At 44.3% G+C, this 18240-nt stretch overlaps 1 protein-coding gene across 7 annotated transcripts in view; it reads left to right on the forward strand.

Moving 5' to 3' along the window:
- HDAC7 (histone deacetylase 7) overlaps positions 1-18240 on the forward strand; it is a 346419-nt gene that overhangs the window by 305198 nt on the left and 22981 nt on the right. For all 7 annotated transcript variants that reach the window (XR_006388255.1, XM_044286038.1, XM_044286041.1 and 4 more), the window contains 6 exons: positions 70-203; positions 875-995; positions 11945-11994; positions 16754-16861; positions 17168-17223; positions 17415-17502. Coding sequence is in view for 6 of the 7 variants with exons in the window: in XM_044286038.1 (XP_044141973.1) it covers positions 70-203; positions 875-995; positions 11945-11994; positions 16754-16861; positions 17168-17223; positions 17415-17502 (557 nt within the window). In the remaining variant the exon portion in view is untranslated. The remainder of the gene's footprint in view (positions 1-69; positions 204-874; positions 996-11944; positions 11995-16753; positions 16862-17167; positions 17224-17414; positions 17503-18240) is intronic.

Below are 18240 nucleotides of genomic sequence, written 5' to 3' on the forward strand. Positions count from 1 at the left end.
CACACAGTAATCGTAAAGGGAATGGATGAAAAACGCAACGCTAAAAAACTTGTCCTCTTCCCGCCGTAGGAATCGTATATGACTCTGTGATGTTAAAGCATCAGTGCACCTGTGGAGACAACAGCAACCACCCAGAGCATGCTGGAAGAATCCAGAGCATCTGGTCACGCTTACAGGAGAGAGGGTTGAGGAACCATTGTGAAGTAAGAGTCCAGCAAAAAAAGTGTACATTAAATGGATATGATGGAACCCTATGGTGATGGACAACACTTTACAGCATCTGTTTAATGTATATGTCATGTGTATGCGCTAAATGTGGGACAGAAACCTGATGTGAACATGGCTTAAACTGTAGAGGCTCTATTCACTTCTGCATAAAAGTAACCTAGTTTATTAACCAATTTTCCTCACTTTAGTGGTAAAAAAGGTAAAAAAAAATCAGAATAACTCCCTGGATCAACGACCCCTCTCTAGTAGCTATAGCCTGTAATATTATTACGCTCCAGAAATACATCCAGGCCCCTCTTGAATTCTTTTATTGTACTCACCATCACCACCTCCTCGGGCAGAGAGTTCCATAGTCTCACTGCTCTAATCCTTCATAGGACAGTCCCCAGTGGCGCCCGTTGGACCCCACTGACATATAGTCGTATCTCTTGGGGTTCCTACATTGTTCCTCTTGTGGTGATGGAAAATTATCTCTGTATGTTGCTCTATTCTTGGCGTCTTATCTGACAGAACTTCCTATGATGTCTCCACTGCAGATGTGAACACAGCCTAACTCACCCTGACATAAATCACTTCTATTCACATATCATATTTTTCTTCCAGTCACTACAGGCTCCTGCTAAAATGCTTACATTTTTCTCGGCAGTGTATTCGTGGTAGGAAAGCGTCCTTGGAAGAGCTGCAGTCTGTACATACGGAGACGCACGTTCTTCTCTACGGCACCAATCCTCACAATAGGCTGAAACTGGACAATCGGAAACTCGCAGGTACACCGTGCTTTCCCTCATTACTACACAAAAGCAAGGAAATCAATAATGAGAATACAGTTACACTTTATAAACCCCTGATATATGAACCCATATAAAAATCCATGGATCTGTTTGCCCTTCTGTATCCAACTATGATCACAGCATGTGATAGGAGGTTCATCGCTAGTATGGGCATAACGCCCCGACTGACGTCCTGATGGTCAGTGTCCATCTTCCAGGGGTGGGGTTGTCTTGTCTAGGAGAGCACAGTCAGTATTTCTTACAGGTTACTTTTGTTATACTGTGTCTTCTTTGACCTGATAAGTGATGTATTAGAACTGATGTAATGGTAATCATTGGCAGTGTCTGCAAGCTTGTACCACAACTGGCCCCAACGCTTTGGGTGGCCATAGTATATCAAGTGATATGGGAAAGCATTAGCAGGTGGTATAGAATAATTGTGAAAGCAGATGTAGTTGTTCATTTATATGAGTTCTATATAGCATGTTATTATTAGACATGGAGGGGTGAGAAGTCATTGATGGGTAGATGGATACATGTTAGGTATCATACCTATGACACTGGCTGACCTGTTCCATGTGCACTTGGCAGCTGAAGGCATCTGTGTTGGTCCCATGTTCATATGTGCCCGCATCGCTGAGAAAAATGATGTTTTAATATATGCAAATGAGACTCTAGGAGCAATGGGGGCGTTGCTATTACACCTACAGTCTCTGCTCTCTCTGCAACTGCCACACCCTCTGCACTTTGATTGACAGGGCCAGGTAGTGTAAACGTCATTCTACCTGGTCCTGTCAATCAAAGTGCAGAGGGCGCGGGAGTTGCAGAGAGAGCAGAGCCTCTAGGTGTAATGGTAACACCCTCGTGGCTCCCAGAGACTCATTTGCATTTATGTCCTGCATTGAATAACATATGGACTGCTTCTAAAGGCATTGACCATATGTTTGTGACTCTTTTTGCAAATCCTTCTGTTGTCACCAGGCCTTATTTTTAAAGGGGTTCTCTGGGCTTGATGACCAATCCTCAGGATAGGTTATCAATATCAGATCGGCAGGGGTCCCACACCCGGCACCCCTGCCGATCAGCTGTATGACAGGAAGGCGCGCGCAGTGTGCACGTGCCGTCTTCCTGCTCGCTGCTGCTTTGCCATAGACATAGCAGCAGTGAGCAAGAAGAGAGATGGGAGACGGCACGTGCACACTGCGCGCGCCTTCCTGTCATACAGCTGATCGGCAGGGGGTGGCGGATAGGTGTCAGACACCCGCCGATCTGATATCGATGACCTATTCTGAGGATCAGTCATCAATATTAAAAGCCTGGACAACCTCTTTAAGTAATAAATGCCTACTGCACAGTGTTCCCCAAAGTATCACATACAGTATGAATTCTGCATCGAAAGTACACAATGGAGAGACGTATCCACATACCACGTATGTACAAATATAGTCAAGACCTAAAATACACATTACAAATGTCATAGTAATGACAAAGCAGAGGGATGGCGGCCAAGGTCTGATCCAATGACTATGACCTATAATAGTAAATACTTGACAGTAGCTGTTCATTGAATATATAGAATTTTTTCATTGTGTACATTTGATAGGTCTGATTATTATTATTCTGCATGTGCAATGGGAAATACCATGCATAGTGGAGTTGTACAGCAGATCTGGAGATACCGCGGCTCATGCACGTGTAGAGGAATTCGGGGCAGTGGCGTCTGCTATTTTGGTATAGTGCTGGAACAAAACAGGAAGGTAACGCAGTGCCTCCCGGCGAGCGCTGTTTAGCTCTGTAAAGTAACAGCATGGACATCCATCCCCGCGGCACCGTAGTATAAATACACCGGCTTCATAATGTGGCGCTGAGTGTTTTCCACATAATTCAGAAAGCTTGCGATTAACTAAAAGGAAAACCCACTTAAAAATAAATGCACTGGCTCGCTGGACGAAAACAAGGCTTTCTATTAATACTGCCCCATAAACCGATATCCCGCCGAGAAGCAAAACACGAGTCAGAGATTCCAGACATGGAGGAAAGCAAACAGCGGTGTGCCGTCCACAGGATGTACTCCCTGTCCTGCAGACCCAGCAGTGCCACCACACGGAAAACATTGCGTCACCGACTCCCCCAGGACATAACGCGGGGCAGGGGGATTTCATCTAAACTTAGGAGTGGTTGGAAATGCCAGTGTGAACTGTCATCTTGTTTACAGCACATTAGTCATACTGCGGATGAGGCAGTACATACGGTAAGCCAGCTCCAGAGAATATGGCAGACACAGGCGACTGCAGTGTTTCCAGGAGATACCGCGGTCTGCATGACAGCAGTATAAGGCCTCTTGCACGCCAATGTTGTGCATCCATTCCATGCATTGGGGACCGCAATTTGCCGTCCCCAATGCACGGGCAACATCTGTGCGGCCGCCGGGATGGATCGAGACCCAGTCAACTTGAAGTTCTATTTTTTGGCGGTGCGGAGGCACGGACAGAAACACCACGGAAGCACCCCTTAGTGCTTCCGTGGGGTTCCGATCCGTGCTTCCGTTCCGCATCTCCGTGATTGCGGAGCCATTCAAGTGAATGGGTCCGCATCCGTGATGCGGAGTGCACACGGGCCGGTGCCTGTGTATTGCAGACCCGCCGTATGCCACAGACACACAACGTTGTGTGCAATAGACCTAAGGCTAAGAAGTGCAGAAAAATAAAACTGACCCTACACATGTGATCGCTGTCCTCCAAAACGATTATTCCTGACCTCCCCCCCACCATGGACATGTGCACTGGGTTCTGAGCATGCATGTCTATATCTGTGGGTCCAGCTAAATATGTGGCTTATCTTCCTTGGAGAAAAGGGATGGGACGTGTTGAAATCCAACATGTTTGAGTCCTCAGGGGACAGTCTTAGGCCTCATGCACATGACCGCCCTGTGTTTTGCGGTCCGCAAATTGCAGATCCGCAAAACACAGATGCCGCCCATATGCCTTTGGCAATTTACAGAACAGAATGGGCCACCCATAATAGAAATGCCTATTCTTGTCTGCAAAAAAGACAAGAATAGGACGTGCACGAAGTGCTGTCCGCATCTTTTGTGGCCACATTGAAGTGAATGGGTCCGCATCCGAGCTGCAAAAAATGCGGCTCAGATGCAGACCGAAACAACGCTTGTGGGCATGAGGCCTTATAGGCATTCATTCACATTAGATTGTGCTGAATTTGGTGTGTTTGGATGACTTATATAGTCTACAACCAGCTTTAGGGTTTGGCTACACAGCGATATTGGTTACGCCCAAGGATCGCAGTGTAACAGTGCATAGAATTGAATGGGGTAGCAGTGCGACTGTTTGCTGCAACCGCGGCCCTGGAATCTCATAAATCTAGCAGTTTTTTAGCGATTCTGAGGTCGTACTTCATTTCTATGCTAGCGCCACTACACTGCAATTCCACTGTGGTCCTCGGACACGACCGCTGTCGCACGACCAAGATCACTATTTGGCCGAACCCTTAGTCCTACATTCATACTTGGGATACACTCTAATATTTGCTTCAGTTTAGCACAATAACTAACATTACTCTGTTCTATACAATGGGGATACACAGGCAGCGCGGTAAATACATGGAAGGGATACAGTTACAATAATATATCAGGTAATTGCACTACGTAACCCCCCACCACCACCACCACCGCACATACTGATCATTCCGAATGGTGTTCATTCAAGCAGGAAAGGACAATACTGTTTAAAATGAACACGGTTTGGGGGCTGCGGAAGGAGGGCCACTTCTGATTGGGCTACAGTCACCATGTTGGTCTTGTTTGGCAGCAGTAGCCACAATACATGGCAAGTTACAGCCCTTAGAAATGAGTCCCAATGGGGGCTGCAATACCTGCACCTTTCACTCCCGACATGATTTCTAAAGGCTTTATCTCTGGATGTAGAGGAGCTAATGCTGCAGTCCTTGTTTAGACCCTGTACCTATGTGCTGAGCTGGCACAGGCAGGAGTCTGCTCAGCTAAACCCTGGCATAGCACATCAGTACATGTTAGCCAAGCCGAGGGGGCACAGGCAGGGGCAGCGATGTATGCTCCTGCCCATCCAGCATCCGCTGCGGTCCCTAGATCACCAGTACAGTGGATGTCGGCGATGTACCAGTATACGGATTCTAAAGCGCTATAGGATGGCTGCCTATTTCTTTAGTAAAACAGTAAAATACATTAATAATGTATACTACAAAAGTTATTTTTTGGGTCTTTAAAACATTTTTAACGAAGTTGCCTGAAAGTTTAGTTATTCTTTAAAGAAGACACTTTATTTTGATCAAGATAAAAACTTTCATAATAAAGGAAAAATGTATAATGGAGAAAGTGTGCACAAAAAGGTCTTTTTGGAGTCACACATGGGGTAGGGATGGTGTTTAGCTCTCATGCTCCCCACTGTCTCTGGCAGCAGCAATGATGTTTCTATATACTTACTTCACTTGACCGCTGCAGCCGATCACTGGCCTCAGCAGTCATGTGGCGTACACTGAAGAGGCCAGTGATTGGCTGCAGCAGTATATACAGGCACCTCATTGCTGCAGCCAGAGTGACAGTGCCGTAAGTGATGTGGAATAAAATAGGTAAGTAGACAATCTTTTATTATTTTATCACAATTGCTGGCAGGGGATTATTTTTTTTTTAATAAGTCGGACTACTCCTTTTCATTTTTTGGATGTTCCCTTCTTTAGAGCCCCCTCCTTCTCTGCTTTTGCTCTTGTATATTTTAGTTTTCTAGGGGTAAGTGGAATAGTTTACTACTTAGGGCATCATTGAGGAAAGGAGCCCAATTTATGGATAGAAAAAACCAGTACCCAATAAACTGAACTTTCCTACTGGAGCCCATTGGAGCTGGCATTGACTTCAGTGTATGACCTTGCCACAGACCTGAGATGAGGTTGGAGGCGATAGCTTTTGTTCTTTTTCTGGTGTTTGAAAAACTTTTTATTCCTGTCAGAACCAGTATCTGTTTATTCTTTTTATTTATTAGGAGTATTTAACTATAAAAGTTATAAAGTTTTTATGTACCCATCAGTTTTGTGTAGGAGTTCAGAAGTAGACAATGAGTTGTAATATTGACATTGCCCTAGTGTGCAGCATCTTCATTGATGTTCTCAGTGCTCTGCTGCCCCCCTGTGATTATTTGAAGAATTGCCACCAGACATTATTTAGCCAATTCTTTTAACCTTAACAACAAAAATATCCAATAAAATTTACAAAATATCTCATGTATGGTATTTCTCTGTAGACGGCCCATCCACTTAGCATCTTCAAAAACAAAATCACCATTTTGCATCCATATGAATAATGGAGTATATCTGGATTCCATGTGTCAGTTTTTTTTTTTTTACATCAATTTGTCATTCCTTTCTCTCATTTGGATTTCCTGGGTTCTTTATTTGTTTTAGCGTCCCTTAGCAATGCATACATGACAAACAGTTACGGATGACATATGCTGTCATCAATAGACATCCTTAGGCTTTAATTGGCGAGTCTGGACCACAATAGGGAGCAGGGAGCTTCTCAAAACGGACACATGGCCAATGACTAGCCCTATTGACTTGAATGGGTCCGTGCGTTGTCTGTTGTTAAAACAGATGGTATAAGGATTGAAAATACATTTGTGAGTATACACGTGGTTTGGGTTTGCATTAGAAGAAAACAACACTGTTTTACACATGGCTATACAATGCAAGATATAATTACATTTTATTAAAAAATACAGTGTGTGTGTGTCTATATATATATATATATATATATATAGACACATCCAACAATAATGAATATCTGGTGATTTTGAGTCTGGATTATTTATTACTGTATATAGATGGATGTAGAAATTAACACAAAGAAATAAACGTATCTGCGGCGTACTGAACAGTATAACACCGTGTATTCGCTCAATTTATCATAAATAAAATAGGCATTTAGCAAATGTCAGAAGCTGCCAAGCACGGTCTTTAGACAAGAGACACTCGTCCAAAGTGCTCTAATTTGAGTATGACTCTCCGACGTCTCCTATAAGGCCCCAAGCACACGACCGTTGTGGGCCTCCATGGCCGTTGTGCCGTTTTTTTTCGCGGACCCATTGACTTTCAATGGGTCCGTGGAAAAGTCGGAAAATGCACTGTTTTGCAGCCGTATCCGTGATCCGTGTTTCCTGTCCGTCAAAAAAATAGGACCTGTCCTATTTTTTTGACGGAGACCGGTTCACGGACCCATTCAAGTCAATGGGTCCGTGAAAAAACACGGATGCACACAAGATTGGCATCCGCGTCCGTGGCCGTAGGCTACTTTCACACAGACGGATCCGAAGATCCGTCTGCATAAAAGCTTTTTCAGAGCTGAGTTTTCACTTTGTGAAAACTCAGATCCGACAGTATATTCTAACACAGAGGTGTTCCCATAGTGATGGGGACGCTTCAAGTTAGAATATACTGAGAACTGTGGACATAACGGCCCCCTGCTGCCTGGCAGCACCCGATCTCTTACAGGGGGCTGTGATCTGCACAATTAACCCCTCAGGTGCTGCACCTGAGGGGTTAATTGTGTAGATCACGGCCCCCTGTAAGAGATCAGGTGCTGCCAGGCAGCAGGGGGCAGTCATGTACACAGTTCGTAGTATATTCTAACTTGAAGCGTCCCCATCACTATGGGAACGCCTCTGTGTTAGAATATACTGTCGGATCTGAGTTTTCACAAAGTGAAAACTCAACTCTGAAAAAGCTTTTATGCAGACGGATCTTCGGATCCGTCTGTGTGAAAGTAGCCTACGGCCACGGACCACGGACGCGGATGCCAATCTTGTGTGCATCCGTGTTTTTTCACGGACCCATTGACTTGAATGGGTCCGTGAACCGGTCTCCGTCAAAAAAATAGGACAGGTTCTATTTTTTTGACGGACAAGAAACACAGATCACGGATGCGGCAGCAAAACGGTGCATTTTCCGATTTTTCCACGGACCCATTGAAAGTCAATGGGTCCGCGAAAAAAAAAATGAAAACGGCACAACGGCCACGGATGCCCACAACGGTCGTGGGCATGAGGCCTAACTCATACTTTTTCTTTCTCTCGCTTTTTTTCTTAATTTTTTTTCTCGCTTTTGTTTTTCACGATTTTGCCCATATTGAATCAACCAAAATTGTGATTCTGATGGAACTCGAATTTTATATGTAGTGCCCGAGTTTTTTTTTATGCGTCATTTTTTTCAAGTCAGCAAATACACAGCATAGGTACACTAACATTTGGGATAATAACAAATAAGTGCATTTAGCTGTTTTCCGTTCAGATGATGTATTAGGGCTCATGCACTATGTTTGTGGTCTGCAAATTGTGGATACGCAAAACACGGATACCTGCCTGTGCATTCCGCATTTTGCTGAATTGAACGTCGTGCCCCTAATAGAACGGTCCTATCCTTTCTCCATAATAGCACATGTTCTATTCTTTGGGTGGAATGGCCATGCGGATGTGGATTCCCATATGAATGGAGCAGTAGTCAAGTGTGCACACTGCCAGAGATAGCGAGCGCTGTACCCGGAGGAGAATGGAGGGGGCATTGTGCTTGTGCAACCACCTCTCCTTTTATGTGGAGGACACTGGACTCCCTGCACCTGAGTCCCAGCTGTCAGACCGCCACCGATCAGACACATCCCCTATGCTGTGGATATGGGATAAGCTTGGGACAACCCCTTTAACTTTTTCTTGCACTTAGACCAGGGGTAGGCAACCTCCAGCATTCCAGCAGTTGTGAAACTACAACTCCCAGCATGCATACTTGCTCTGCTCTTCTCAGACCCTCCATAGAAATGAATGGAGCATGCTGGGAATTGTAGCTTCACAATAGAAGGAGTGCTAAAGGTTACTGACCCCTGACTTTACAAGGGCTGTACAGAAGACCAAGGGATGGATTTATGATTGTAGGTGTATTTGAGATTCGTTTTTAGATTGGAGTAGCTATGTGCACCTGTGCCAAGTGTTTGCATTTATTTTAGTAAAAGTAAGCCAGGAGGAAGGCTGGCGTGAAAGATAAATGAGAGATGAAAGTGATTTACACTACAAACTTGGCCCAAATGCCCGCCACATTCGAAAGTGGCACAGGAGGCAAAAACTTCACAACTGCAAATGTGCAACAATTTTAAACCAAAAAACTGGAGTAACACATGAAATAAATATTATTAGTAATAAATATATATAACTGGGAAACCTAAAACCGTGATCCCGTGTGCCTCATCTATGTAGAGGCACAGAGGTTTTACTCAGGCAGAAGCCGAGAATATGGAGCTGCACATAGACACCCTAAGGCATCGCACGGTGTATTATGGACATGATATGTGTACAGGGTCCGTGTATGGGGCAGGACTGTGTGTATGAGACCTTATTCCAAACTTGTGTCTGAATGATTGCATTCACCTTCCAGTGCTCTTTTGATTTCATGATATTTTTGTCCACTTTGTTAAAGGGGTTGTCCAGGTTCAGAGCTAAACCCAAACATATCCCCATTTTCACCCCGGCAGCCCCCTGACTTGAGCATTGGAGCAGTTCATGCTCCGATGCTCTCCTTTGCCCTGCGCGAAATAGGGCTGCCAGGCGGAGGCTTCCGCTCAGCAGTGAGCCCGATGACGTCACAGGCACTGATGGGCGGGCTTTAGCGCTGCCCTAGCCTGTAAAACGGCTAGGGCAGCGCTAAACCCTGCCCATCAGAGCCGGTGACGTCACCGGACACACTGCTGGGCAGAAGCCTCCGCTTGACATTGTGTTATTGTAAATGAAAGAGCCCGTGTCCTGTGCGATCCAGCGCAAGGCAAGGGAGAGCATCGGAGCATGAAATGCTCCAAAGCTAACATCAGGGGGGCTGAAATTATGGGTATGTCCATCAGCTCTGAACACCGGACAACCCCTTTAATGACATATACTTAGTCCAGGACTGTGTAACACGCTTACAATGACACACATGGGGGGTCATTTATTAAGACTGCCATTATAGACGCTGGTCTTAATTAAGCCCTTCACTGGCAGTGGATGCGCCACAGATGTGTAGACGCATCGCCCTCTTCATAACTTTGACGGATCCACCACCGCTTCCAAACTGTGTTACATTTAAACCATTTTCTTCGCCCAAAACAGGCGTAGAAAATGATGAATGAAATGGGCCTGCTTGTCCCCCCTCTTCCCTGCCCACACCATGCCCACTTTTTTAGATCTGGCGTGAGCGGGGACCTTTGCACCACAATCTGCGCCAGAAATACGCCTAATTTGCCTGGCATTTCCCCTTTATTAAAGTTCGTTAGCGGGGATTATTTTACTGTGAGAGCCGCACTGATTAGTGACCTGGAGCCAAAGGAAAGATTAGACACAGCGCTGTGTGCAGCCAGGGATGGACCTAATCATTCCTTGTTCACTGGGTTAATGTCTTGCGCATCCACTTCTCAACATACTTACAGATGTAGCAGAGCAGAACTTGTCAGCGTAGCAGGAATACGTTTGCAGTAAGTGGAGTGACAGTATAGCCTTTTTCCGTTTTCTATAGTGTCCTGCATACTGTCTGCTTCATTATACCGACATCCTGGTGTCCGAGGAATCCCAGTGCATCCTCCTAATAAGTCAGACATCAAAAGTTAGTTATATAATGGATTTAAACTTTGAGGAGATTCCGTCAGATGGTGTTGGTAAATCCATATCCATTTATTCACATTAAAAAATGCCCTCCCCCTTCTATCATGTCACTTTCCTCTATAATGACTGACCATGACTAGTGCGTCTTGCAGATTATAATTAAACGGTCATCATTCTGTCTTGCTGTCTGCTCTCCAGCTGATTTCATGTTGGGCTTTTGTTTATACACAGCAGACAGTCAGAAAAAGCAAAGCTGCAGGGTAAGGCATGGTGGGAATAGTGTGACACACTGATGATAGAGAATGGGGAGATCAAACTACCTCAGACTGACCTGAAACAATGCAACAAAACTGGAGTTGAGCTACTAAGCAGCCCAATAGCCAACACATGTCCATAGTTAGTGCCTTACCTATACCCACTCCTGGACATCAGCTGAAATGTTATAACTATACAGGTAAGGCCTCATGCACACGACAGTTGTTTTTTGCGTCCGCAAACAAAAAGGATGCGGCATAGATCCCACAGATCCCTTGTAATACATGCCTATCTTTGTCCGCAAATGTGAAAAAAGTAGGACATGCACAATTTTTTTTTTGCTGAAGGGAAACACGGACAATGGACACAGAACACAAACGGATGAACTGTCATCATTTTTTTGCTGACCCATTGAAATGAATGGGTCCCCATCCTATCCGCAAAAAAAACGCAACGGAGGCCCAAAAAAACAACTGTCGTGTGCATGAGGCCTAAGGCTGGGTTCACATCACGTTTTTCCCATCCGTTTAACGTATGCAAACAACGTATACGTTAAACGGATGCCTCAGACTGATGCCATACCGTGGCATCTGTTCACCAGAGAGCCCCATTGTAAAAAAAAAAAAAATGTATACTTTTTTTTTTTTACCGGACTCTGCAGGATACAAGAATGTGGTGTGCCGTGTCTTTGTATGCTTTTTTTTCTAACATATACGTGAAAAGGAGGCATAAACCGTTATGTGAACCCACCCTAAGTGGACGGACACACGCTCTGGTTCCTGGTTGCAGTTTCGAAAGCCAAAACCATAATTAAACTCCATTAGGAGAAGATGTTCTCTCCGTCCTTTACACTTTCTGTCCTTTCCTGATCCACTCCTGATTTTTGCTTTCAAAACCGCATCAGGAAACGTGACCATGTGACTGTGCGCTAATGGCGACTTAATATACTTTTCTTATTATGTAATTGTTCTGGTCATGTCTATATCCTATAGTGACTTCTGTATATCAGTCTAGTGACCGGCTCCTGTTTCTTTCCAGGCATTCTGTCTCAGAGGATGTTTGTCATGCTGCCATGCGGAGGACTTGGGGTGAGTACAAATCAAAGCCTATTTCCATTGTACCCGGTGAAATATAGGGGACACTATAGGGCCTTGCAGACGAGCCTTGGCCACGCTGCGAGTCCGCAGCGCAGCTCCCGTCCTGAACTCCCAGCACTGACAGGGTCACATAGCATTATACAGGTCCTTCTCAAAAACTAGCATATTGTGATAAAGTTCATTATTTTCTGTAATGTACTGATAAACATTAGACTTTCATATATTTTAGATTCATTACACACCAACTGAAGTAGTTCAAGCCTTTTATTGTTTTAATATTGATGATTTTGGCATACAGCTCATGAAAACCCCAAATTCCTATCTCAAAAAATTAGCATATCATGAAAAGGTTCAAGCTATTAACCTAATCATCTGAATCAACTAATTAACTCTAAACACCTGCAAAAGATTCCTGAGGCTTTTAAAAACTCCCAGCCTGGTTCATTACTCCAAACCGCAATCATGGGTAAGACTGCCGACCTGACTGCTGTCCAGAAGGCCATCATTGACACCAAGAGGGTAAGACACAGAAAGAAATTTCTGAACGAATAGGCTGTTCCCAGAGTGCTGTATCAAGGCACCTCAGTGGGAAGTCTGTGGGAAGGAAAAAGTGTGGCAGAAAACGCTGCACAACGAGAAGAGGTGACCGGACCCTGAGGAAGATTGTGGAGAAGGACCGATTCCAGACCTTGGGGGACCTGCGGAAGCAGTGGACTGAGTCTGGAGTAGAAACATCCAGAGCCACCGTGTACAGGCGTGTGCAGGAAATGGGCTACAGGTGCCGCATTCCCCAGGTCAAGCCACTTTTGAACCAGAAACAGCGGCAGAAGCGCCTGACCTGGGCTACAGAGAAGCAGCACTGGACTGTTGCTCAGTGGTCCAAAGTACTTTTTTCGGATGAAAGCAAATTTTGCATGTCATTCGGAAATCAAGGTGCCAGAGTCTGGAGGAAGACTGGGAAGAGGGAAATGCCAAAATGCCTGAAGTCCAGTGTCAAGTACCCACAGTCAGTGATGGTCTGGGGTGCCATGTCAGCTGCTGGTGTTGGTCCACTGTGTTTTATCAAGGGCAGGGTCAATGCAGCTAGCTATTAGGAGATTTTGGAGCACTTCATGCTTCCATCTGCTGAAAAGCTTTATGGAGATGAAGATTTCATTTTTCAGCACGACCTGGCACCTGCTCACAGTGCCAAAACCACTGGTAAATGGTTTACTGACCATGGTATTACTGTGCTCAATTGGCCTGCCAACTCTCCTGACCTGAACCCCATAGAGAATCTGTGGGATATTGGGAAGAGAAAGTTGAGAGACGCAAGACCCAACACTCTGGATGAGCTTAAGGCCGCTATCGAAGCATCCTGGGCCTCCATAACACCTCAGCAGTGCCACAGGCTGATTGCCTCCATGCCACGCCGCATAGAAGCAGTTATTTCTGCAAAAGGATTCCCGACCAAGTATTGAGTGCAGAACTGAACATAATTATTTGAAGGTTGACTTTTTTTGTATTCTTTTATTGGTCGGATGAAATATGCAAATTTTTTGAGATAGGAAATTTGGGTTTTCATGAGCTGTATGCCAAAATCATCAATATTAAAACAATAAAAGGCTTGAACTACTTCAGTTGGTGTGTACTGAATCTAAAATATATGAAAGTCTAATGTTTATCAGTACATTACAGAAAATAATTAACTTTATCACAATATGCTAATTTTTTTAGAAGGACCTGTATTGATTTACCGTATAATGTTATGTAACCCTTACAGTTCTGGAATGTATTGGATAACACTGGCATAATGCTGTCAGGTATATACAATACATTCCAGAACTGTAAGGGTTACATAGCATCATAAATCAATATAATGCTATGTGACCCAGTCAGTGCGCGGGAGGTCAGGTCGGCAGCGTGGCCAACACTTGTCTGCAAGGCCCCTATGTGAAAATGAATGTTTGGAGTAGGACAGGAGATGTTAGGCCCCACTGGATATTAGGAAGGGATAAGAAGCAAGTGGATCCTTCCCATCTTGGTCTGTTATGGCATATCATAGGGGTATTCTGTAACATTATGATAGCTGGGATCCTAACCTTAGGGCCCCAGTGATCCTCCGCTGTTCTGCAGTGAATGGGAGCAGCACTACGGTACCTGCACGGTGGAAGGGCCTGGATAGTTCTGGCGCTGACATCCAGCACTGGAGCTACTGTAGAAAAGCTGATCGCAGGGTGTCGGACTGCCATCGAACAGATAGTGATGGGCTATCGTGTGGAAAATCCTGGACAACCGCTTTGAGGAACATCCTAGTTTTTACTCCACAAGTTTTATCTGGCCTGAATCCCACAAAAGCTCACGCGTTGTAAGCACATGGGCACATAGCGTGATTGTCTCCTGCTTCTTGTCATTCTTTCAGCCTATATTTTTCTCAGATGGGGGGCACTTTAATATCTCACACAAGTTTATGTTGACAGTAGGACACTTTGATGTTCAGCTCTGTAACGTCACACCTCTTTATGGAGAGAGGTGCGTGCATGGTCCCAACTGTCCCCTTTGATAAGAATACAGCTAATGGTACTTCAGAAATCATCCACCTTATCCTTCAGGGATATATGGGATCCTTTCATCTAACACATGGAACATGTGAAGCCCCAAAGACGCATTCCTTGTTTCTGGACTGTTGTAAAAAACGAGGTTGCTTACGTCTCATGCTGGACACTCAAGTGAAGGCACTTTCTTTGGTGTCAGGGACCATAGGACAGTAGGGACATGAAGGGTTCTTCAGGACATTAGAGAGATACATAGAAATAGGTCTATAATGGGAGTCACCCATATTGAGCGTTATGCCAGGCCATCTAAACCTCAGGGGATGATTGAGTTAAGGCCTCACATATGTGTTTGATTAGCCCAGAATCCCCCAGGTTTTTCCGTGTCTCCTTTGTTATTTCCCTGGCGCTGACGCGACTCTGATGAATACAAGATGTTTCACGGGAAATGAAAGAAGAAGAAGAAGAAGAAAAAAAAGATAAAATAAATTCCTTTCCAGTGCGTTTATTCCTAAAATCAAACCATAATTGAGATCAGAGGCACGGGCAGGCACAGACTCTCAAACTCCGGCCTCACCCAAAATCATTAAGTGTTTTATTCATAAGCACTTGAAGACCTGAGTCTCTTCATCCTCCAGCAATGCACTTTCGGGTTAGGTTACCAGGTGACTTGGGCAAAATACATTTTTAGACATTTAAGCTTTTGAAACAATTTAGAACTGGATATAAAAAATTCCAAAGAAGAACATTGACATTTTTATCAATTACATGGTATGAAGGCCACTGGTGGTCTGTTATAGACATGGTCCAGGTCTATGGAAAGAGAACACATTACACCTGTTCACACACAGATGTCTCCATGAACATATGGCATAATGATCAATCCAGCACGGCTTCTTCTTACAGAAAGTCAGTGTTTGATTGCAGTGGCGGCTATAGTGTCACCTTATTACACAATTTACAGTGTTATTGAGGCAATGGGCCATAGTTTTCTCTCCCACTTACCACAAGTTGCTCCTCACGCTTTCTGGCAAATTATTTTAAAGGGTTTAGCTTTAACCACCATTGGGAAATTCTGCATCGGCTCCACACGAATGGTCTATGTAAGGACTGTACATTTCCTTCACAAAGGTTTTCATGCTTTTCTTAAGGGGTTCTGGTCTCATTGTTGGCATGAAACGTACTGTTGTCACATTAACCATTACTATGGAGCTGAAGAACATGGAGAGGTATGAAGACATACTTGTGTAGTGCTCTATGCAGTGTCATATTACTTAGATATTGCTTCTCGGGTAGAAAACCTCCATAATGTGACATCCAATGACAAAGAAATTTAGAATTTTTTGGAATGTAACTTAAAATACTTTAATATGACTCTCTACAAAATTGCATGAGGGGATCAGGATTAATGGTTGTCATCGTATGTGTATGGCCGGCCTTAGGGTTGTATTATATCAGCAGATCAGCATTTCGATTGTCGGGAAGGAGGCGTTCCTTCCCAATAATCAGCTGCTCGTTACTGGAGGAGAGTGCTGCTATTACATGCCGCGATCTCCTCCTCAGTATTTGGAGGAGCTATCGCTAATGACGTCATTTGTTCCCATATAGACTCGTTTGCCAGCAGCAAAGCGTGTTTGGACTGCACGATCTGCCCCCGGCAAACGATTTTATAGCATGCATAAAAAATGCGATCTCCTGATGAACGAGCTCATTCATCAGGTAATCGGTGGCACTTTTACACAGGCAGATCATTGCTAACAAGTTTTCTACGACTGTTGCCTGTTTTGCTGTCTGCAAATTGCGGATCCTCAAAACTTTAAAGCGCTGCAGAATATGTTGGCGCTATATAAATAAAGATTATTATAATTAAACATTGATACCGGCCTTGTGTATTCTGCATTTTACGAAATGGAACGTCCTGCCCTCCAAAGATCTGTCCTATGCTTGTCCGTGAAACAAGGATAGGACAGTTCTTTAGAGGGCAGGACGTTCCATTCCGCAAAAAGCAGAATGTACACGGATGGCATCCGTGTTCCTCGGGGCCGTGGAATGGACATACGGATGTGGACAGCATATGAGTGTGCTGTCCGCTTCTTTTGCAGCCTCGTTGATGTAAATGGGTCTGCATCTGACCTGCAAAAAATACGGAACGGATGCAGACCACAAATCCGTTTGTGCGCGTGTGAGCCCTTACTCATACCTAACCTTTGAACACATAGGTTGACAGTGATACCATCTGGAATGATCTCCATTCCTCCAATGCTGCACGCTGGGCTGCTGGTAGCGTTATAGACCTTGCATTTAAAGTTGTCACCCGGGAGTTGAAGGTATGTGATACACTCCTGCAAGCAATCCTGAAAAAGTAGCGCTATAGTGCGTGTATGTGTGCATAGGCGTGTGTGTGTTCGTATGTAACTGCCCCAAAATGAAATGATATTTTTATGTGAAGTTCGCGTTTTTCTGTCATCATTTCATCTTTTATGTTCTCTCCCACCATCTGTATGGATGATCTCTAAAATAATATATCTTAAGGTCTGCTTTAGAAGGGCGAGCAAAAGTTATTCAGCCCTAGAGCTAAAATAATAGCTGGAATCGTGCAGTCAGCTCATCAGATTTTCTTTGCTTGGTTACAGAACGGATTCGCCTTGGTGAGGCCCCCGGGACATCATGCGGATCCTTCCACCGCCATGTATGAACATGCTTTATTTAAAATTCTGGTACCACTGCTGAGAGACACTATTAAAGTATTCATGGCTATGTCTGAGGGCGGTGTAGCTTTATTCATGACGATGTTTCTCTTGCGTCCTCTTCATAAGTAAATGTCTGTGTTTCCCCATGAGCCTGCCAAGTGTCTTGACGCTACGTTTATTGTCTCCACAGGGGGTTCTGCTTCTTCAATTCTGTAGCCATCGCAGCTAAGCAATTGCAACAAAGACTGAATGTCAGGAAGATTCTCATTGTGGACTGGGTGAGTCCTGCAGTATTGCAAAGTACACCGTTTATACTGAAGCAACAAGAAATCCTATTTTTCTTCCACCTTAAAGAGGACCCGTCATGCCTGTCTTAATACTCGTACTCCCTCATTTTATAATAATTCTGGCACATCTTTTCTTAGAAATCAGGATGTTGTTCCTCTGTTATTCCTTTTAGAAATAGCTGGGCGTGTGTTCCTGCACACAGTGAGCACAGTCTAATCAGCGTTGACCGTGTCAGACTGTGTAGGGATGCAACCCTTTGACAAGGGGCATATTAACACCCAGGTTTCAGTTTGTTCTTAAATTTGTAGGAGGAATAACAGAGGAAGGACAAAATGAAAATCTGCTCCAGAATTATTATTTTTGAAGGGGAATAATAGTGTTTACTAAAACAGACTGATATGCCTGCTTTAAAGGAACACTTCCATCAGAGTTTTTTTTTTTTTTTTTAGTTTTTCTTTTTCGGCAGTACATTGCCATCGAAAAATTAAATTTCTAAATGTTATCCTTCTGTAGCAGTCAACACAAATGATAAGAAATCCTATATAAATAAGGAACCCATTGCTGCTATGAGATGTTATCCAGGGGGTAATCCTCATGATAATAGTTGGTGTAGAATTGCAATAAGAGTAAGGCCTGTATTAGACCAGCTGACGATTGACTGTAAGGAAGTGTTCTTCCTGAAAATCACCTGCTCGTCAGCGGAGAGATCGCCGCTATTATCTTTTCCG

The sequence above is a fragment of the Bufo gargarizans genome, chromosome 3, assembly GCF_014858855.1.
Source record: "Bufo gargarizans isolate SCDJY-AF-19 chromosome 3, ASM1485885v1, whole genome shotgun sequence".
Taxonomy (NCBI): Eukaryota; Metazoa; Chordata; class Amphibia; order Anura; family Bufonidae; genus Bufo; species Bufo gargarizans.